The sequence below is a fragment of the Odocoileus virginianus genome, chromosome 26 (assembly GCF_023699985.2).
Source record: "Odocoileus virginianus isolate 20LAN1187 ecotype Illinois chromosome 26, Ovbor_1.2, whole genome shotgun sequence".
Lineage (NCBI taxonomy): Eukaryota > Metazoa > Chordata > Mammalia > Artiodactyla > Cervidae > Odocoileus > Odocoileus virginianus.
In genome coordinates, this window is record NC_069699.1 from 38,103,728 (window position 1) to 38,126,911 (window position 23,184).

General features: G+C 41.6%; 1 protein-coding gene across 19 annotated transcripts in view; it reads left to right on the forward strand.

Annotated features, from left to right (window-relative positions):
* FHIT (fragile histidine triad diadenosine triphosphatase) overlaps positions 1–23,184 on the forward strand; it is a 1,472,927-nt gene that overhangs the window by 1,256,777 nt on the left and 192,966 nt on the right. For all 19 annotated transcript variants that reach the window (XM_070455767.1, XM_070455768.1, XM_070455766.1 and 16 more), the window contains one exon: positions 15,073–15,141. In XM_070455767.1, the coding sequence (XP_070311868.1) occupies positions 15,073–15,141 (69 nt within the window). The remainder of the gene's footprint in view (positions 1–15,072; positions 15,142–23,184) is intronic.

Below are 23,184 nucleotides of genomic sequence, written 5' to 3' on the forward strand. Positions count from 1 at the left end.
GGAATCATTCTGTCTCACTGAACAGTAAAGTATATTAGGAGAAAAATGAGGGATGGTTCCAGGGCTTCCCCACTGCCTATTTCCTTTTTTATTATTATTGCCTTGGTAGTATTCATCGCTTCTGCCTCCAAGCTACCAGTCAGGGTCCCACAAATCTCCCTGGCTCCATGTGTGGGAGCCAGGCTGAGATGATATGCAACCCTCTGGATGCTCCCAGCAGCGTTCCTTCTAAACCCAAACCGAGATGTGATTTAGGAGGGCCCTATAAAACTAGGGATCATTGGCCTAATCGGAGTCATTCATCCTTTCTTGAGCTATCAAGTCCATGCTCATGGGTTGCAGGGAGTTGGGTGGGGGCGGTTTTCCTGGTGTATTTTACAATGACTACTTTGAAAAGAATCTCATTTATGAAGTTAATGCTCTCTGTAGCATATCTGGGTAGAACCCTTTCAGGAAGTAGCAGCTCCACTTAGCAGTTCTGTGGGCTGAGATTTACTCCATCCTCAAAGCGGATGTCACTTCTAAAGCATGACTCTGAAATAAATACCTGCTCACTTGAGTGAGGGGGAAAATGTCATGCTTTAAAAGATGGTTCTGCCTAATTCTTTCTAATTCAGGAGCATTAGAGAACAAGACAGCATATGGATCAAGAGAAAAGCAGGATGTGAATAACAAAAAAAGCAATCCAAGGGAAAAATATGATAAAATTTGGATCACACTAAATTCTATTTATGCCGAATGTCTTATTTCGTTGAAGTCTTACGTGAAAATAGCCATATTGAAGTGGCAGAAAGCTTGAATTCAACTCATGTGAAGGAAAGATAATGTTCATTGGTAAATTTTGCAGTAACAGTGAAAGGAGCATATAGCAAAGGAGCTTAGAGAAAATGATAAAACCTTAGGAGAGGGTACATCTCCTTTTAGGAACTTTTAGTTTCTTGCTGTAGTTCCTACTGCAAATAACAACACAGTCTCATGATGTAGCATGCAGGTCCAGCAATAGTTATTCAAAAGTTATTCAAAATGTGTAAATGAGTGTCTCCTAAGTTTAAATAAATTGTCCTGACCTGCCAAAGCAGGCTAATATGTCCTGAAGTGACAGTTGTTGCTTTAACACTTTTCATCACCTCTCAAGAGAGGACCAGTATCTGGATCTTAGCACACTGCCAAGGATCTTTGTTTCTTGATTTTTCCTGGTAACTTTTTTTCTCCTAAACAATCCAGTCTTAACTTTTGGACAAAGAACCAATAAACAGATCTATCATTAAGCTTTGGTGATTTTTAAAAGCTCCTGTTTTTAAGAACAGTCTACAAAAATCATTTGAATTTTTAACCATTTGAAATGATGACACCATTAAATTATATTGTCATTTTCCTAAATAATAACTCACACTGATAGTAATGTGTGACACCATCAACTTGAAGCCCAACCTACGATCTTGCCTGGATACAGTTACTTCAGGGTGACCATTTGATATTCAAGTCCTGCGACTGTTTCCATACTCAGAAATGTCCAGTCTATGGTATCCTGTTGTTGTTGTTGTTCAGTTGCTAAGTCATGTCTGACCCTTAGCGACCCCATGAACTGCAGCATGCCAGGTTTCCCTGTCCTTTACTATCTCCCAAAATTTGTTCAAACTCATGTCTCTTGAGTCGGTGATGCCATCCAACCATCTCATCCTCTGTCACTCCCTTCTCCTCCTGCCCTCAGTCTTTCCCAGCATCAGGGTTTCTTCCAATGAGTCAGCTCTTCGCATATCAGGTGGCAAAATTATTGGAGCTTCAGCTTCAGCATCAGTCTTCCCCGTGAGTATTCAGGGTTGATTTCTTGTAAGTTTGACTGGTTTGATCCTTGCCATCCAAGGAACTCTCAGGAGTCTTCAACAGCATCACAATTTGAAAGCATCAGTTCTTTGGTGCTTAGCCTTCTGTATGGTACAACTGTCACATCTGTACATGACTACTGGAAAAACCATAGTTTTGACTATATGGACCTTTGTTTGCAAATTGATGTCTCTGCTCTTTAATAGGCTGTCTAGGTTTGTCATAGTTTTTCTTCCAAGGAGCAAAGATCTTTTAATTTCATAGCTGTAGTCACTGAATGGTATCCTAGCCTTCTCTCAGTTTACAGGTCTACCTTCTGGTCCCTTCTTTAGCAGTAGAAAAGGAATTAGCACAAGCTTGCCCTTCATGACTGACCTTTCTGAGTTCTTCATTCCTTTTCTTTAAACCAGATATTAAAGGCAAAAACTATACCAGTGATACACTTGCCTAGTGAGATAATGAGGAAGCACCATCTCCGTAATTACCGTGTCAGTATCTCTGGAGGGACATGAAAGCTTGTCCTGTCCCTCTAACAGGACAAGTTGCTAATCCCCTTCACATTTTTCCCCCTTTGGATGGATAATATTTCATAAAAATTTTGGCTTTGTAAAATATTCCTAAAGGGAGGCTTAAGCAATAATGCACAGATTATGGAAATGATGCTCATTAAGTAGAGGGCGAGATTCTGGAGAGCCACAGAACTGCTTCAAAACATGTAACCTCCATTAGAGGCTTCATTTGAATGTTTATTCATGGAGCAGTAAACGTTTATTATTATACATTTTATTGAAACATAAATTAAAGAACTGTAATTATGTGTACGGCAAACAGTAAAGCAGTGTGCATTTGTCATGAAATGAGTAAGACAAGGAAAAATGCCATCACTCTTTCATTTGCATCCAAATCCTTGATTGTATACCTGACAGAAAGGCACCCAGAGGGAACAGCTCTGCAGATTAATGTTCTGATATGGTGTGTAAATAGAGAGTACATATTCTAGGTATGCTTGCTAGCGAATAATGCATCCTGGCATTAATTTGTGAAGGTCAGAAGGTGTCCAAAGAAAGGGTGAGTTTCTGCTTCTCTCTTGAGAGAGAGTCACAGTGACTCTTATCACAGTTAATGCTGAACAAAGAATCTGTCCTCTTGACAGTCAGCCAGGTCCTGATTGTTTTCAGGATAGGCTATTTGCTTCAGACACTCAAGCATATTTGAGCAGTTTTTTAAAAGGAAATTGGGAGGATAAGGCCTTCAAACTTACATTTTGATAAAAAGAAACTTCTCAATGGGGAAGAAAGGCATATGCCATGTAGTCAGAGTGGCTCTGTGTAGACCACAGTCGTACATGAGCAGGAACTCCTCAGCAGAGGAAGAAGACCAGAGTCGTGAAGAGGATCTGAGTGTATGAGGTTACTTTCCTTCCCCCTTCTTTCTTTCTTTTAAAGCAAGTGAACAGATTAAGAATACAGTCATCTCGCCACCCACCTATCTGTCCATCCATCCATGCATCCATCCATTCATTTGTCCATCCATCTGCTCATCTCCATATCCTTCCAATAATTACATAATGTATTCTCAAAGCTAGGAATCTGGGAGGAGGGGGAAATAAATAATCAGAAGGAAAATATGGTAAAGACTCACCTAGAGGTCCAGACTAATTAAACAGAACTATAATTCTGGATATTTTGTGCTGAAAGCAGTTACTGAGATCGATAGAAAGAATCAGAGGAGCCCTGGAGAATCTGAACATCACACAGAAGGGGTGGCATCTGAACTGGCCCTTAAAAAGTGAGAGGAAGATAGGAAGGAAGGGAACTCCACATGGAGGGAAGACCAATTTCTAATTTTTTCTACCAAGAATATGTAAATGCAACAGCTACAATGGTAGCTCATAAAATACAAGGATGACAAATCCTGAAACATTTTTATATCTCTTGAAAGTTGTTTTGCTGGAAACCTCATTAAGGTGCTTCCCCTGTAAGAGAGCAAACAGAATCAGTTTCACAGAGAACCTCTGACCTCCTGCCTGTGTGTGTCAACTTGCGTGTGTGCTAAGTTACTTTCAGTCATGTCTGACTCTTAGCAACCCCACGAAGTGTAGCCTGCCAGGCTTCTCTGTCCGTGAGATTCTTCAGGCAAGAATAGTGTGGGTTAACAGGAACTCTTACCCCTGGAAGGGTCTACCTGGAATTCCACCTGTCTTGTTGCAGGAGCATAAGCTAATGTTGTAGAAATGACCCGATTTGAAGAATATCATGGTTTTGCAGATCTTGCATGCGTTGGTCAACTTTTTTGAGTGATAATTAAAAGTTCTGCTTTCTTTTTGTTAAATAGTTTTAGGAATTTGAAGCTATTATGCCACTTTGAAAATCAGTCAGGAGACAGAAGATAATATGGAATGTTTTACAAGATTGATCCCAAATTTGTAAGAGAGCTAGTCTCTCATGGACCTCCCCACACTCATGCTCAGTAGCCTGAGAATGAGTAATATTTGGGGTAGCAGGGTGATGCCTTCTGCTGGGCTGTGTGTCACTATACCACAGTGCAAATAGAAGATGTTGTACTTGGACTTCGGAGTTGAGAAAATCTATCCACTCTGCCTCCCAAGGCCTCCATTTCTTCATCTATAACTTCCTCCATTTGGCCTCATCTTTCAAGTAGAGATAAAACCAGTAGTCTAATGCATAATGTTGTGTGTGTGTACTGAGTCGCTTCGGTCATGTCCAACTCTTTGCAGCCCCATGGAGAGAGGAGCCTGGTGGGCTACAGTCCCTGGGGTTTCCTGGGCAAGAATACTGAAGTGGGTAGCCACTTCCTCCTCCAGGGGATCTTCCCAACCCAGGAATCGAACTCAGGTCTCCTGCATTGGCAGGCGGGTTCTTTACCATCTGAGCCACCAGGAAAGAAAATGCTTAAGGTTATTGTGGATTATATGAAATATATTGATAAAATATATAGACTAATTTTGGCATATTCCAAAGATTCAGTAAATTTTATTATTACTTTATTATACAAGTAGTAGTTTTGAAAATATTGTAGCCAACCTGCTTCTCTCAATCAGAAGGCTTGGTTCTGCAGGGACCTTTGCTAAGAAGATTCCATTGCAGGACATCACCAATCCCAAAGCTTGTGTTTTCTTCCTAGCTGGATTCTTCCTTAGTCGGTTTGGGAAGGCCTCACCTTCTACTGCTAAGCTTAGGGTCAGCATGAAAACACTACCAGCTCCTTAGTTCCAAAAGAAATGTCCCTGGAAGTGCTTCTGCTCAAGGGCCTTGTGGACCCCTTGACACTATCAACTCAAGAGTGAAAATAGTCATCTGTCAAAAAGCATGGGCATGGTGATGGTTTCTGGTCCTTGTGTTGGCAAGCTCCTTCCTGTAGCAGATGCAGTTGGTGTACCTATCATGAAATGAAGGAGACGCACGATGTTCCAGTGCCCCAGTTATCCCAGTCAAGCTGAGAAATTTGAAGAAAAAACTAAAAGATAAAGAACAAATCCAATTTCCAAAAAAAAAAAATATAAAACCCTGAGTTTGTCGAGTCCCTCTGGAGTCTCGTGGCTTAACGATTGTGTTTTTCAGCCATACATCACTGGCGGTGTTCCAATTGTGAGTTGTAATAATATATCATGAGAGGGATGGCGCTCCAATGATGTATGGGAGCAGTACATCATCTGAGCATCCCGGCTTTGATGATGCATGGCTCCAAACCACAATGAGAGTTTAAAGGAGCTTCTCCTGATCAGACAACTTTAAATTTCAAATTTTTTTTTTTTTTTTTTACAAATTAAGGTTTTTTCAAGTCAAATAAAAGCAAGCTGATGAAATTTGATGCTGTAGAGAGGGTCACCGAACTCTGAAAAGCTGGGTATGTGACTTTTCCTTTAGCTTTTAAGCTCATGAGGTGGAAATAATTGGCAGACTCTTCTTCAATTCCTCCTCCACGAGAAGAGAAGCCCAGAAAACTGAACAAACATGAGCTAGTGTCAGTGCATCTATTTTGCCAATCAATTTCCTCCATATTCCACACTGCAAGCAAGACTAGCTTTATCTTTATCACAAAGGTCTGGATCACCTGAGATGTTGCAATAGGCAGTGGGTAAACCCAGGAGAAATTTGTTTTCTGTTTTAAGACTTTCCTCCTCTGAAATGTAGAACGAATAGGACAGATAAAAAGTAGATCACCTTCCTTACTCACTGCTCGGGAATTCAAAACAGGACATAGGGGAAGAAAACAGCTTTTCTTTCATTTGTCTTTGTAAAGCGAAAGAAGCGCTGATTGCAGGCGAGAAGAAAAAGAAAAGGTGAGTGAGGCAGGGACCTCTGACCTCGAGCAGGAAATGGGACCTCTTGTCACGGTTCCATCCCCTCTCCTGTTGTAACAATATGTTAATAAGATGGCAGTGTCACTTATGAGAATGTATCTGCTTTGTTTAAAAACCACTCACTTTGGGGAGCAAGGAAACCACTGACAATTAAGAAAGCAGGTGCTGAAAGGACTGCTCCTCCTCTTTTTTTTCTTTTAACCCTACTCCAGTAAACAGAACAAAATGAGAACTCTCCCTACTGTTTGCATAGCAGACTCAAACAGGAACAGCGAGAGAGACAATTACATTTCAAGTGACTTCTCGCATTTTCCTTTACTAAGTGAATTAAAGGGAAGCGTGATGGACGAGTTACCTCCATGTGAAGAGAAGCGTCTGGGCATGATGCATTAACACAGGCTCCCTCCCTATCATCCTGCCTCTAGTTTTTCCACTCCTCTGGCTTCCTCCAGGAGATTCTAAGTCTCAAATTACTATAGATTCTTGGAGTCTTACCTCCTACCTCTCCATGACTTCCAAAGGGCAGAACATCCTCTTTTCATCAAATAGAACCACTTACTGTCTCAAAAAGAAGTCCCAAGCATATTTTCTCCTGTTCTAGAGGCTTAAGTGTATAATCTATGTAATGTAAGCATTCAGCACAGATCTCCCCAAGATGGGCACTTTGGCAAGTGGATTATTTTGAGATAAAGGCAGTGGAGACCTCATGGGCTCAAGAGAGACCACCTCCCCTCATTTAACCACCTAGAAGAATTTCATTTGGGGACTTTTCCCAGAAAAAAGAGTTATTACCAGAGACAAATTTTATCTAAATGCCCATTCTAGATAGCAAGGAAGATATCTAATCACCAAACTTTGTTCTTCTTCTTCTTGTCCTGTGGATGACCCTCCTTTCCTTGAAGTTCTTGATCCCATTCCTTAGCTCATGATAGCACATGTATCTCATTTTACTTCTCTGTTGCTGAGCCTCTCGTGTATCTGGGGTGCCCATAGGTATAATATTACATTTAATTTTCTTCTATTAATCTGTCTCATGTCCAGTTAATTCTTAGACCAGTCAGAAAAACCTAGAAGGATGGAGGAAAGTTTTCTTCCTCACTGACAGTAGCACAGAAAATAAATGCATCACCCACTGCTCTGAATGAGTAACTGTGCATAGTACTATATATGCATTACCATATCCTCACCAAAAAATTAAGACGTAGGAACTCTTACTGTCTCCCTTGTACTAGATGAGGAAACTAAGGCTTACGGAGAGCAGGTAAACTGTCAAAGGTCACCAAACTGGTCAAGGTGGTGGATCTGGGATTCTAAGCCCGGTAGCATGCATCTTAGTGGTTAGTCTCTCAGTTGTGTCTGACTCTGCAACCCCGTGGACTGTAGCCCACCAGACTCTTCTGTCCATGGGATTTCCCAGGCATGAATACTGGAGTAGGTAATCATTCCCTTCTCCAGGGGATCTTCTAGACCCAGGGATCGAACCTGGGTCTCCTGCATTGCAAGTGGGTTCTTTACCACAAGCACCACCTGGGAGGCCCCTAAGCCAGGTTGAGAGGATCTCAAATCCCAATTTAATTATGCTATCATCCTTCCCAAGTAAACAACTAGTATCTGGGTGAATGTGTGCCCTGGTTTATTTGAAGAAGTCCGACTCTAGACCAGTACATATCTTGTTTGACTTATGACACAGTTACATCCCAATAAACCCATTGTAAGTTGAAAATATCATTAAGGTGAAAATACACTTAATACACCCCTACAGAATATCATAGCTTAGCCAGCCTACCTTAAATATGCTCAGAATGCTTACATTCAACTACAGTTGGGAAGAATCATCTAACATAAAGCATATTTTATAACAAAGTGTGAAATAGCTCAAGGATCTTATTGAATACTACACTGAAAGTGAAAAACAGAGTGGCTGCCTAGTACAGATGGATGCCAGTGTACCTCTTGTTTCCCCTTGTGACCGAGTGGCTGACTGGAAACTGTGGTGAATGCCACTGCCCAGCATCATGAGAGAATATGGAACCACATATTGATTGCTAACCCAGGAAAAGATCACAGTATGGTTTCTACTGAATGCTTATCGTACTCCACCATCATAAAGTTAGAAAATTTTAAGTAGAACCATCGAAAGTCGGGGTGCATCTGTAGTTATAAACAGGCCAATGCAGTGATAAACAATGACACTTTCAGTCTCAGAAGTTCCCCTTTGGACAACAAACTATATCACCCTTAACCAACAGTATGTTTCATGTTGGGAAACTTGATTGTTGCTGGTTTTAAGCTGTCTTATCTGCCTCTAAAGAGGCGAAACAAAGGAGAAAAGGAGAAGGCAGGAAGGCAGTTTTGAAGGGATAGCCTTCACATTCTGGTCCTCTGCTTATTGACCATTTTTATGAATCTTCTTTGGAGAAATGCCTGTTCATCCTTTGTTCATTTTTTATAGTTGGGATTCATGTATTTACTCCTGAGTTGGAACAGTTAGGTACATGTTGTAGATAAAAGTCTCTTTCAGATGGATGATGTGCAGATTTTCTTTCTCTCGTTCCATGGTTTACCTTTTCACTTTCTTAACTGTATCCTTTGAAGCACGAAGTTTTAAATTTTGGTGATGTTCACCTTCTTCCGATTTTAAGGACCCCTGTGATTACACTGGGTTGTTGTTCAGCCGCTAACTCATCTCCAGCTCTTTGTAACCCCAGGGACTGTGGCCTGCCATGCTCCCCTGTCTTCTACTGTCTCCTCGAGTTTATTCATCACATGGGGTATAGATGGATGATAATTCAGGGTCATTCATACTCTTCCGGCCTTAAGATCAGCTGGTTGGAATGCTAATCCTTCTGCAACCATAATTCTCCTTTGCTATACAACTTAGTATATTCACCAGCCCTGGGATTAGGATACTGAAGGGCCCACAGTCTGCCTCCCACAGCAGTTTTTGTTTTGATTCTTTAGAATCAGACTTGCCTTCTGTGACTATTCATTGATCTGAGGGAGAGGTGTTCACACTGGGGCAATTGGTGGAGTTTGCTGGTCTCCAGTTATGGAACAGGGTATCTCTCTGTCTCTAGTCTTGCCTGCCCTATCCCCCACCATGATTTTATCCTTTATAACCAAATTAGAATGTATTCTGAAAAGGACAAAATGCATCCATGTGACTACACTAACCATCCTCAGGTGAGTATGGGATAGACTGCTGCTGCTGCTAAGTCGCTTCAGTCGTGTCCGACTCTGTGCGACCCCATAGACGGCAGCCCACCAGGCTCCCCCGTCCCTGGGATTCTCCAGGCAAGAACACTGGAGTGGGTTGCCATTTCCTTCTCCAATGCATGAAAGGGAAAAGTGAAAGTGAAATTGCTCAGTCGTGTCCAGCTCTTAGCCACTCCATAGACTGCAGCCTACCAGGCTCCTCCGTCCATGGGATTTTTCAGGCAAGAGTACTGGAGTGGGGTTCCACTGCCTTCTCTGGTGGGGTAAACTAGATACGTTCAAAAGCATGGAAGGTGACACACAGGTTGTGCGAAAGAGGCATGACCTATAAAAACGTTGTTATGGTATTAATGATCAGAGAGAGCCTACATTTGGAGGAAAAGATAACAGGAAGGGCTTTTAAAGCTAAAATTTTCTCAAGCAGATGAGCCAGGAAAGGGTGGGTCTACTGCTTGGTGCAAACTATATATAGTTAATAGATTAGGAGTAAAAGACTTGACATTGACCAACTTGGCTAATCTGTATTATACCTGGCATGGCTTTGAACTAGGAAGACGTAAGGTGAAAGTGGAATTTAAGAGGTGACACCCTTGCTTTTAGTGATCTGAAGTCTCAGGGCAGAGGCAGGTTCCATCCCCCTAGGGATGTGAGTCTGAGAGAACTGAGAGATGTAGTCAAAGACATGACTGAGAAGTCATGGAGTTGGCAGAGGCATCAAGAGCCCATGTTGAAGAGGGGTCCTTATATGAATCGGGAGAGAAGGGTGGCCTCCTGAGATATGGTGTCACTCGTGGTAAGAGCAAATGTTCTGGCCTCTGATGACAGACTCAGAGTCAGATATCAGCTACTGGTCACTCCCTGCAGGGTTTGACCTCATTGCTTAACCTCTTTGGCCTAGTTTGTCTCTTGGGAATGGTGATGCATTTATCAGCAACCTCTGGGCAACATTGTAAGGATCAATTGAAGTAATGATGTGAATCAACCCAGGGACTGGTATGTAGTGATCTTTCAATAAATATTAACAAAAAAATTACTACTACTAAGGATAATAATAATAATTGTAGAGACTTAAAGATTCAGGAAACTTAAAGATTCAGGAAACTTAAACCTGTATTTCCTTCCTCCTCTACATCCACTGCCACGGATTTCTCTGCAAAACTCCCTTTTCTTAGAAAAGTCATCCATGCTTATTTATCTCCTTTTCTTCACCTTCTACTCTCTCTTAAACCCACTTCAGTTTTTTAAATGACAACTTTATGGGAATAAAATTCACATACCATAAAATTCACCCTCTTTATACAGTTTCATGTTTTTCTAGTATGTTCACAAAGTTGTGCAACCATCACGACTATATAATTTCAGAATATACTCATCCTCCCCAAAACAAATGACATGTCTATTAGCAGTCACTCCCCATTCCCCCTGACAGCTGCTAATTTTTTTTTTCCTCTCTCTGCTAATTTGCCTGTTTTGGACATTTCAGATAAACATAATGATATTCTATCTGGCCTTTTGTGTCTGGCTTCTTTCACTTAGCATAACTCACTTATTGTAATTCTTTCATGTAGTGGTACTTCATTCCTCTTTATGGCCAAATCATATTCCACTGTCTGGCTATACCACATTTCGTTTATACATTCACTACTTGATGGACACTTGGGTTCTTTTCCCTGTTTGGCTATTATAAATATTCATGTACAAGTTTTTCTGTGGACATGCTTTCAGATCTTTGGGGTAGGTACTTAGGAGTAGAATCCTGAGTCCTGGTCACTCTATGTTTAACTTTGTGTTGTTGTTCAGTCGCTGAGTTGCGTCCTACTCTTTGTGACCCCATGGACTTCAGCACACCTGGCTTACCTGTCCTTCACTATTCCTGGAGTTTGCCCAAGTTAACTTTTTGAGGAAGTGCCAAACTATTTTCCAAAACAGTGGCATCATTTTACAGTCCCAGCAACAGCCTATGAACATTCTAATTGTCCACATTCTCATACACACTTGTTTTTTCTGTTTTTTTTTTTTTTTTTTTTTATATATTGATATCCTGTTGACTGCTAAGTGATATCTCAGTGTGGTTTTATTTTCATTTTACTAATGGCTGATGATACTGAACATCTTATGTGCTTTTTAGTTAAATTTTTATTTTACCAGTTTCATCGAAATCAACATAGGCTTTCAACAGTGCTGACTCTGTTGATTATACTCTCCATGAAATTCCTCCTTTCATCAGTTTTTGAACTTACCCTCTCTTGATTAGCCTCATTCTTTACTGTATCCTTAGTCTTAGTCCTACTACTTCTCTTCCCAAACTTCAAATGTTGAAGTGTTCTAGTTCTGTGGCTGTGCACACTACATTTTTTGCATGACATTTATATCCCCCTGAAATTAAGTTGTATGTTTATTTGCTTGTTTATTTTTGGCATCACCCATTGCAGTATAGTTCTAAGGAGGCAGTGACTTTGTCTTGTTCATTACTATATCCCTGGTTTCTAGAATAACACCTGGTTCTAAATATTTTTGCACAAATAAATGTATTAAAAAATGTAGACAGATGTTATCTGAATAAAGAACAAAGATCTCCATAATTAAATAAGCTTATGGATTGCTAACTGGACAGATTTAACCGTGTGCCTTTTGGGTACATCTTCTCTGACAGTATACTAGTGAGCATTGTGAAATTGTAGTTGACCATGAAAAATTTTTTGGTATGTAGTGCATCATAGATTTTTAAAAATACTCTTATACTGCAACATTTAATTAGAGGTTTTATTAGCACTTAGAAAAGTCAGTTGTGATCACCAAAGCTCAACATGCATTCACTAAGAATAAATTAGGTCAAATTATCCCTGTATGTGCTGTTTTTGGGTGCTTTATCAGGCCATTCTATTGGAAGGCAATGGCAATGGTGTTCCTTCACAACAGCAAGGTTTTGAGCTGGTTTTATCATCATTTCCCTTTTCTGAGAAGTTGAGTGGGTTGTCAGGATCTTGTGATCAATCTGTCACTTAAGAATTTAAGTCAAGCCATCAGGCTGGGTTGAGATCTATGCCCTTGGGGGAAATCACCTGTATGGTGAGCTGTTGGCTTTCATCAGTGTCATGGTGAATTTAAGGTGGTTACCAGTCATCAGGAGTGGCATTCCAGGACTGGGTGGTAACTGAGACTATAGAGATAGCCCTGAACTAAACCCAGGAGAGCAAGGTAAAGGAACAGAGGTGTGGAATGGGCCTGGACCCAGGAAGTTTCCTTAATGTAAGTTCACAGCTACCTGTATGACCTTGGTGAATGAAGATGGGCATATTCCTAAGGACAAGGCACAGAGGGTGACCAGTGAGAAGTCAGGCAAGCATTCAGTAATATGACTTCCAGAATTCAATAGGGCAAGCAAAGTAGTGAGTGACTCTGATGCCCATGTTAGCATGTTTTCAGGAAAGGAGGTCAGGAACCAGATAGATCGTCTGAACCAGTGGTTCTCAAGGTATGGCCCTGGACCAGCAACATTGATATCACTGGGAGTTTGTTAGAAATGCAAAATTTAAGGGTCTGGTGATCAGTGTTTCACCAAGCCGCAGATGCATGCTCAGATTTGAAAACTGCTAGTCAAAGCAACAGAAATAAGCTTTAGCAACAGGATAACTTTAACCATGTTCCATTCAAGGAGCTTCATCAGTATTTTCCCTTCTGTTATGGGAACCAACCCCTGAATGTGATTTCTACTGTATCTGCCAGTTAGAAAAATAATAAACATAACTAAAAAGGAAGAGTCATATACTGCAGTTATGTGTGCTGAGTATTACCTATGTACTATGGACTATGGACTGTGTACTATGTACTATGGACTATGGACTAAGCAGCAAGCTAAGGACATGGTTAGCTGATTTGTTCCCCTCAACAGCTCTGTGCGGCTGAAATGGTTGCAGCCCCTATTATCTGTAATGGTTCTGAGATTCAGGACTTACGAGGCAAGACCACAGAAGCTAGTAAGTGGAAGTTCCAGGAGTTGTATTAGGCCCTTTGGCTGCAGAACACTGGTCTGGGATACCTGATTGTTATAAAGTCCAAGGTAGACGGTGGGTGGGTGGATGGATGGAAGAAAGGAAGGAAAAAAGGCAAGGACAGGAAGAAAGAAGTATAAAAGGAAGGAAAGAGGAAAGAAGATGGAAAAGGTAGCTGCAGGCTTAGGAAGTAAAGGTGGAATGAAGGATAGGCTATTTCCATGTACTATGGCATTTTTCCAGTCTTGCTAGTACGTCAACTAGCCCATGTGCGTCAATCAGTTTCAGTATGGGCTTATCCAGCACTGGTTCTTTCTAAGAATTTGGTTCCATGGATAGTCAGTGATAGGTTTTTCCCCCCTGTTGTTTTTTTCTCCCTGTCTCTCACTGCTCACCTTGTCTTTGTGACTTAGGCATGAGCTCGTCCCAGGTGCTAAGCAATCCATAAATGGCTTTCTCATTAACTGGGGAATATTCTGGGAAAAACATGTGACTCTTTGGGGACTATGTGCTCAGGGGCTGTTGTGAAGCTCCTCTCTGCTTCATTCACCTTGGGCGGTCTTGCTCCCTGCCTCTGCTTTAATAGCGTATCATTTCCCCCTCCTTATGCAGCAAAGCCACAGGGACACTTAATCCCACAGTCTCCAGAGGCTGTTGGGAGGCTTGGAGCCTGATCGCTGTAATCAAGAAGGGGTGGGTGTGATCAGAGACTAGGTCTGATTCTTTGTCTGCCTCTCCACATTTAGGCTTTTCCTTTTTCCATTCCTCCCCCTGGTTTGTAATAAAGGAGGGGGTCGAGCTCAAGGGCAGGCATGAGGTTTAACTTCAGCTGAGGTACAATAGAGGCTATTTGGAAAATAAAACTTTCAAATGGCAAGTTAGCCTTGAAGGATATATTGAATTAGATATGCAGTGCTCCTTGATTCATGATCTCTGCATAATAGCATTGCTAAGTATATTACCTGGGTGCTTTAGTATACTAGAGAAATGGGCTGTTTAAAAGATTAACTTCACAGAATCGGTGTTAACATGCTGATGAAGAACGTGGGAGTAAGAGCCGGATGGGTGAGCTTCCTGCGCTGACCCTACCACTTCCAGTGGGCCCTTGACCTCTCTGAGTATAGATGCCCTCATCTGTAAAATGGAGATCAAAGTAGAAGTTTGTAGGGGGTTATTCAGATCATGAAATGAGACAAAAGCCCAGCACAGTGCTTCTTACCTAATTCAACACCTAATAAGTGAGAACTGTTTACGTTACTATTATATGATTATTATTTGAAGTCCTGTCTCTGTAATTTGCTTCATAGTCCTTTTTACTCTCACTCATCTGCTCTTTGTTTATGCAGTTCTCTGTTAGCCAGTTCTTATTTCTCAGTTTCAGAGTCGCCATTGTCACCTTTGAAGACGTGCTGTCATTTCAAAGCACTGGCTAAATACAACCGAGACTGACAACTATGAATAGTTCCACAGAGCCCCTAAAACACTGGCATTTCACTCAAACTCTCGTATATGCCACCACGTTGTCCTGTCTTGTTTTTTGCCTCTCTCCTGTCTGCAGATTTCAGATATGGTTACTGGAGATGATAATCATCTTCCTCTGAAAAATAATCCAGCAGGAACCCATGTGGAGTAATTGGACTTCACGAGAGCATCGCTGTCAAGTCTCGAAATATATGAGGAAATAATCACATTTTATTCTTTCTTTTACTTTTTCAGCATGTTCACATCCACATTCTTCCGAGGAAGGCTGGAGACTTTGACCGGAATGACAGCATCTATGATGAGGTAGGTCTGCTCTCTCTGATCTTATCATTTGATCACTGGTGCTATCAGTGTAATGAAGTCAATCTGATGAATCAGGAACACTGGAGGTATGGTTTTCAATGGTATTCCACCCAGTAAGACTTCAAAGTGGCAGTAGATGCCAAGAAGCCAAGAAGGGCCTCTGCAGAAACTGAAGGCAAATGAATTGTAATGATGTTCTTTTTCAAATGAAATCTGGCAGAAGCCAGGTGTCCTTGTGATTTCTGCCCTGTCATTTACCAGGGCACTAAACATTTGCATGGAGATACAGCCCAGAGGTTCCATAGGAGGTAATTTAGAGTGCCACCAATGGAAACCAAGCAGATTGATGTGTGACTTTTTTTTTTAGTTGAATACTACATTTAATTTTAAACCCACTTTGAAATCCAGTTTGTCTTTCCTAATAGCATTTATTCAGAGTGGAACTTTGAATTGTGGTCAGCAGAAACTAGGTTGGTTTGAACGATAATGTTGCAGGAAGGGTGACCCCTTCCAGGGCCTGTGAGTGTGCTCTTGTCTCACAATCAGAAATGAATTGTCCAAGGAAACGCACATGCTAACAAAGCAAGACACTTTATTGGGAAGAGGCGTCTGGTCAGAGAGCGGGAGGGTGAGGGAACCCGGGAGGACTGCTCTGCCGTGTGACTCACAGCCTCGGCTTATGTGGTGATGGGATTAGTTTCCGGGTCATCTCTGGCCAATCATTCTGACTCAGAGTCCTTCTGGGTGGCCCACCCATTGCTCAGCCAAGATGGATTCCAGCAAGGAGGAGTTTGGAAGGTTGGTAAGACTTATGAACTGGCGTCTCCTCTCTCCTTTTGCCCTTTCCTGATTTCTTTGGGTTTATGGTAGTTTGTTAGTTCCGCCTCCCTCACCAGGACCTCCTGTCGTAAGGTAACTCGTGCAAGCGACTCATGCAAGTGGCTCACCTGGCCAGGGCAGGCGGTTTCAGTAGTGTTTCCCCTCACAATAAGAGTGTGACCCCTGTGTCATAAACAGTTAGCGGTTAACTTATGACTTCCCTTCAAAGATGTAAATGTGATACCAAGATGAATAGCAAGAGTCAGGTGATCTGCTCCTAGGGCCTCGTCTACATGAGAACCTTGGCATGTCTGTCTCTGCTATGTGAACTGTGCCGTCTGTAATAGATGTGTTGGTGTGAAGAAAAAAAAATGATTTCAGCATGACTACTTTTAGCTAGAAAAGGACACATATGTTCCCTACATGTGAGAGCTGATCTGATGGTAGTAGGGGCCTGGAGTGCTTGGTTGGGAAGGGTTCTGAGGCTGTTCTGGATGCATTAGGGAAATGTGCTGTGATAGATTAGCAATGTCTGCCGTGGGTATCAAATATGAGAGAGGAGCCATTTATTTGACACTCCTGTTCTATCCCTTTGAGAATGATGTTTCAAGTACATTTTATAATCTTAATTGTTTGTCATGGTACTCGACCTCTATGATGATTCCCACCTGGTTCCTAGCAGTCAGAAACTTTTTAATTTTAATTTATAGGGGTTTTTATGCATCTTTTTAAAAATGTATTTGTATTTATTTGTAGTAACTAGGTATTAAAATGGCTACCCAAACCCTGAAAATTAAGACCAAGAGGTCAACAGTTAGTAATGGGACTTATAAATCATTTATCTGGGAGTCACTGAATTCTCTGAGGTGACGAGTGAGCATGTCTAGGGCATCTCTCGCTGTCTTAGGCATCCTGTTTTTTCTAAGGGCTGCAGTCCGCCTGTGTAGGGTAGACACATTCTAATCACTGGTCCCTAAGTGCTGCTCTGTGGACCAATTGCTGCAAATCTCAGTTCTCAAGGGGTCCTATTCCCAGAGATACTGATCCAGTATATTACAGAGCCACATTAGAGTCAGTAATTGTGTGTGCATAAGGAAATCCCCAGGAGATTCTGGTTCTTGGCTAGGTTTGGGAATGCACTTTCCTCCCAAATTTGTGCTTTCTCAAAGTTATGTCCTATAATATTTTAAACTGAACTCATTTTCATTGGATGTGGAATGTATTTTGGGGGTTAGTAAGGGCTTAGTTTGAGTTGGAAGAAAATTAGAATTATGGAGTAATTATGAAAGAGATGCATTTTGAAAAAAATCCAAGTACTGATCTTATTAGCATAAACTAAGGTTAATAAAATGTTGCCAAGTACAGGCTATTTTAGTGAATAAATTAACACATGATTTATATACAAGTGAATACTGCTAAAGCAGTATTAAAAGTACTTGAAAACACTGTTTTCTTGGACTGAACTGTCACCTTGAAATCTTGTTTGTATTCCAAATGTGCTTGTGACAAAAGCTGCAGGGCTACATTTCAACCCTATTGGAGACACAGAGTCCAAGGTCAAGGTTGGCATGCGGCCTTTCTCTCCTCTCTTATGCTTTTGCTCTCATGTGCACCCTCTTCCAGGGTCTCCAGCCCCACAGGTGAAGCAACACGTGTCCCTACCTCCTACCGATTAGGAGAAGCTTCTCAGGAGAAGTAATTGCTAAGAGCTGTACTTGGTGAGTTATAAGTTCCCAGTAAGGGAAACTGTACTAAGAAACTTGAAGAGATTGAACTTTGGAGACAGCCAGAGTAAGGTTCCAATTCCAGTGCCACCTACTGCTTGTGTGACTTTGGACAAGTCACTTAATCCCCTTTTCTTTAAAATGCAGATATATATAAAACATATACTTCAAAAGGTTGTTGCATGTAATATATGACATGACTGCAGGGGTCCTCAGCCTCTAGACTGCAAACCTGTAACTCCTGTCAGATCAGTGGCAACATTAGATTAGAAATAAAGTGCACGACAAATGGAACACGCTTGAATCATCCTGAAACCAGCCCCTCCACCCATGGTCTGTGGAAAAATGGCCTTCCATGAAGTTGATCCCTGATGCCAAAAAGGTAGGGGACTGCATGAAAAGCTTACTGCAGAGACTGGTACATACTAAGCATTTATTAGTAAGTAACTGTTTCTCTTCTTATTAATGTTATTAGTTTTGTTTTGTTTTTCAAAAACAAAACAGCCACAGTGGGTCAATGGAGAACCTGGATTTGAAGTCAGGTCATTGGATACCCCCATTGAGCACTTCTTTCAAGGGTCAGAGTTCCAATTTTCTCTCTGTTTTAAATCACTCATTCTGAGATTCATCTTCCTCTTTGTACAAAAATACATCTCCAGTTTATGAACATAATAAGATAATGTCTAGAAAGCAGCATGAGAAACATGAGGCATTACACAGGCATTATTGGTACAAGACATAACGGACATTAGACTGAGTGATCTTAATCAGAAGTGATGGAGTGATGAGGGGCAGCATTCTTTATCCTGATGGGAGCACTGGCTCCAGATTATGCATCTCTCCATGAAATACAACAAACAGACTGCCTGGGAGGGCCGGGAGTGGAGTGGGGACAGCAGGAGACTGAGCTCCATAAAACGTAATTGTATTCCTACTGCTGCAGAAATAGAAAATGATGCCTGCAGAAGCTCTGGATTATAAATGGGCTAGGAATGTTGTGTTCTCCCCAGGCGCTATTTGCAGAAGGATGGTGACAAATCCGAGAAGGTTCACAGAAAGGTGATGGGATGACAGAGCCTGAAAACAGTTACCTGGGGAGTCACTGAAGGTGAAGATGTGTTGTCTGAAGAACATGTGTGGTTCGTAGAGGGAAGGCAGTGACAGGTTACCATTTCTAAATATCTGAAGGGCTGGCAGGTAGGAAAGGTATTGAAGCTGTTTTAAATGGTTCCAGAGACCAGATATAGAACTCTTAGGCATCAAGAAGGCAGTTACCAGTTCCACAGAACAGCAGGTCAGATTGATAGAAACTTCTGAAGGCTTAGAGTAACTTGCGAGGGGGTGAGCTTCCCATCACTGGGCCTATGCAAGCATGGAGAAGATGGCTGTGTTTCTTCGGGAGGACTTCTCAATCCAGTTCTTGGATGGGCCACATGGGTCTGTGTTTCCTGTTTTCACATATCTGGTTATTTGATGATTACTTCCATTTTTAGGTTACATAAGTTCTGTAACAAATAGTGTAGGGTTTTTGTTGTTGTTAGTATTACAGCATTTGGGTTGCTTCCTAATAAAAAATAGTCTGTCTTGTTCAGTTCATGGAAATATAAGCAATAACTCTTCCTTGACTTACATGAGATTACTTGAATGATTAATCTTCCCAGCCTCCATCCTGGTTTTCCTCTAGCTCGGCATTGCCTTTGATGTTCCATGGGCTTTGTTTGCCTCCTCATGTGTGTTTTATTTTGCTTGTGGAGAATTTTTTAATGGCAGGCTCTATTTTGCCGGCAACACATTTTTTAATGAGTCCGGATGCTATTAGGCATGTCACTCATTCTCTGGGTCACTACCACTGTTGGTCTCTTACCCGACTTGCCTCATTTGTTTTTACCTGCTTGGCCCTTGAAGGCATTTGAGTTTGAAATCTCTCTGTCATGGCTTACTCCTCAAATATTACTAGTCCCCAGTATCCTCCATCCAGTCTGCATGCCTCTTAGCTATCACATCTGCTTCACCTCCTCGCTCCCTTGTTTACAATGCCCTGGGTGAGTCCTTTCGCTTCAGCAGTGGGTCTGCCCACGTCCCCAGTTCCTGTTAGTCTCATTCTCTCTCACCACTTGCTTTTGTCAAATTCTTGTTCCCACCTCAGGAACTTTGTGTATATTGTTTTCCTCACCTGTGACTTCCGTTTTCTCTTCCCCTTCATGCGGCTCCCATATCTTCTACCAAATCCAGGTACAAATATAACTTCCTCCAAAAGTCCTTTTTACTGATCCTCCCCCACCTCATCTAAGATAGCTAATCTCCTCTCCACTCTGTGGTAAGACTATTGTATTTCCATGCTTATTTCTTCATAACACCACACTCAAAATAATGTAGTGTGTTATTCACTGCCCACATCCCCAACTGTGCTATCAAGCCATGAGAACAGGCACCTAATCTGATACAGAACAGGTAAATAAATATTTGTTAAATGAATGAAAACCTGAAAGAACAGGGCGTTGAAACAGAGGAACTTGAAATTCCCTACTACTCCTTACCTAATTTAAAAGAAGAGAACATCTTGCTTTTCAGAAGGTCAGTTTATTAATTCATAGCTACATTAGGTAAGATTCTGACATGGTGTTATCAGCCGTCTGAGGTTAATGTAATGGGGCATTGATGGAACGAAGTCTGTTGACCAGAAATCAGCATACTGATGCTGCTGCTGCTAAGTCGCTTCAGTCGTGTCCGACCCTGTGAGACCCCACAGCCGGCAGCCCACCAGGCTCCTGCATCCCTGGGATTCTCCAGGCAAGAACACTGGAGTGGGTTGCCATTTCCTTCTCCAATGCATGAAAGTGAAAATTGAAAGTGAAGTCGCTCAGTCGTGTCCAACTCTTAGCGACCCCATGGACTGCAGCCCATCAGGCTCCTCCATCCGTGGGATTTTCCAGGCAAGAGTATTGGAGTGGGGTGTCATTGCCTTCTCCGAATCAGCGTACAGAGGGCTGCAGATTGCAGCACATCAGAAGTACTTGGTGAAGTAGTTATAAACCTTGTCTGATTGCTAAGCAATGTCAAAGCTGATAAGAAACCCCCTCTCAAACCCAAACTTGCTTGTCTGTAACAAACGCATTTGTGGGATTTGCTGACAACAAGCACAAAACTTTCTCCTCCTTTCTTTCCAACCTTGATTACCATTTCTGAGTTTATCTTCATCTGCTCTTCCTCCAGCTCTCTGTCCTGAGTTTTCCCTTATGCATTTTGTTCAGTAATTTATAATCCTTATTTCAGAAGATTAGTCTCTCTTCTCTGCCTCAAAACAGTTCAAGCTCCATCCTTTCGAAGGCAAGATCTCTCATAAAGCCCTGTCTTTCCAGTTCTCCATGCAGATCTTATTTATATGGTGCTCCTAGACCCGTTCTAGTTATTTAAATTTCCATGAAATACATGAGACTTTCTCTGAAGTCAGTGGACCCTCCATTATCTTGACAAGTTGATGAAGATTATGATAATGACATAAATGTGTCCTTGGATAAGAGATCATGTTCAGCAAATGTGGGGAATGGAAACACCCATTGCTTAATGCTGTGATACATCATCTCATTAACCCAGTAAGGCTTGCCCTAGCTGTGTCCCAAATAAGCAACTCTCATAACTGTATTAGACAATTCATTAAATGTTTATGGATGACATTGAATAGTTGTGATTGTGCACTGTGTATAAAACCCATTACTGACTAAGCAAGTGACTATTATTAAAGCCAACGAGACTAGCAATCAGCAATTGGAAAAACTCAACCATGAATTTCATAGACAGAGCAACTGTGGGTTCAAGCATATCATGGGAAACAATTGCTTGGCTAAACACAATGCATGGACAAAATCAATTTGCTAAAATGCAGGTCATTTGGCCCTGAGAGCTGCAGAAAACTATTATATTGCTGATAATATTTATTGTTGAACTTGGATCTCTTTCACACACCATTTGACAATGGGCTCAAAGTCCATGGGTCCCCAGTTGACTCTTTAAAGGGAAGGAATGTTTCATTGAGACAGTTAATTAGCTTTTTTCCTCTGGGTTCAATGATGTCCTCATACTGATAAACGCGTTTTTCAGTGTTTGAGAATTTCGGCTGGAAAACTTTGTTACCTCTTGTTAAGGATACGCCTTTGCTTCCTCTTCAGCTCATGAGAACTTTTAACTCAAAGAAGCTGGTTATGATATAACCAACAAATAAATACATAATAGTGGTAATTGAATGATCTGTGACCTCAAATTCTCACTGAGTGGATCTCCAAGGGGTCTTTCGATAGCTATTTTAATGATAAAAGAACTTGGTAGACATCTGGTTTATGCTTACCTGTATCAGATTATTATTGAGTTCAATCTGTATGTCCTTTGGATTAGAGAAACATAGTTAGCAGAGTAGACTTTATCTGGTTAAAAGTTATTTCCACCTATTTTTCCTAGTAGAGATAAGAATTCAGGGAGGATGTAATTCAGATTATTCACATTTGGTGGAGTCTACACCTGTGGAGTATTGAGAAGCGTGAAGGATATGATGGTGGGCTGGGGAGCCTCCAGAGCAAATCAGGACATCGCTGGTCACTTAAGAGGAGAAAAAGAAGGAAAGAAGGCAGAAGAGTAGCTGATAATGAGAGGACAGGGTCTGCAGGATAAGTTGAAAGGAAAAGGATGACACCTCTATGGTTTTTCCTAGAGTCAGTTTCCAGAGGACTGCTACCCTGGGGTTTTCCCAAAGCTGCTCTTCTCTCTCATTTGAATATGCTCAGAGGCATGTTAGTGAGAAATAAGCAAGAGAAAATTAATTACATGTTAGTCTTTCCCTGCTGCTGCTGCTAAGTCAGTTCAGTTATGTCCGACTCTGTACGACCCCATAGACAGCAGCCCACCAGGCTCCCCCATCCCTGGGATTCTCCAGGCAAGAATTCTAGAGTGGGTTGCCATTTCCTCCTCCAATGCGTGAAAGTGAAAAGTGAAAGTGAAGTTGCTTAGTTATGTCCAACTCGTAGCGACCCCATGGACTGCAGCCCACCAGGCTTCTCCGTCCATGGGTTTTTCCAGGCAAGAGTCTTCCCTAGTAGCAAGTAAAACCACTGCATCAAACTGTTCTACATGGTCCTCCCTCATTATTTCCTAAATAAGGCTTTGTGTGTGCCCTCCACTGTGAATTCTCTCTACAAGCAGACACATTCCAGGAGAAACTTATAAGGTACTTGCTAGTTAAGGTGGACAATATCTGCTCTAAGAAGTCTTGTTGCCAGGGTATCTTTCTGTCTGTCTGTCTTTTTCTTGCAATTCTGTTCTTAGTTACTGCTAATTGTGTCAAACCTCAGTTAATATCAAGACTTGAAGACTGAGACATCTGTGTGTTTTTTATAGTCTTAATTAGGTTTATAGTCACAATTTTTAGCATAGCTATCAATGGACTGTCTCTTACGAGGAGTGTCTGAAAAAGTTTTGATAACTTTGGAGTTTATGGCCCACTAAAGCCAAC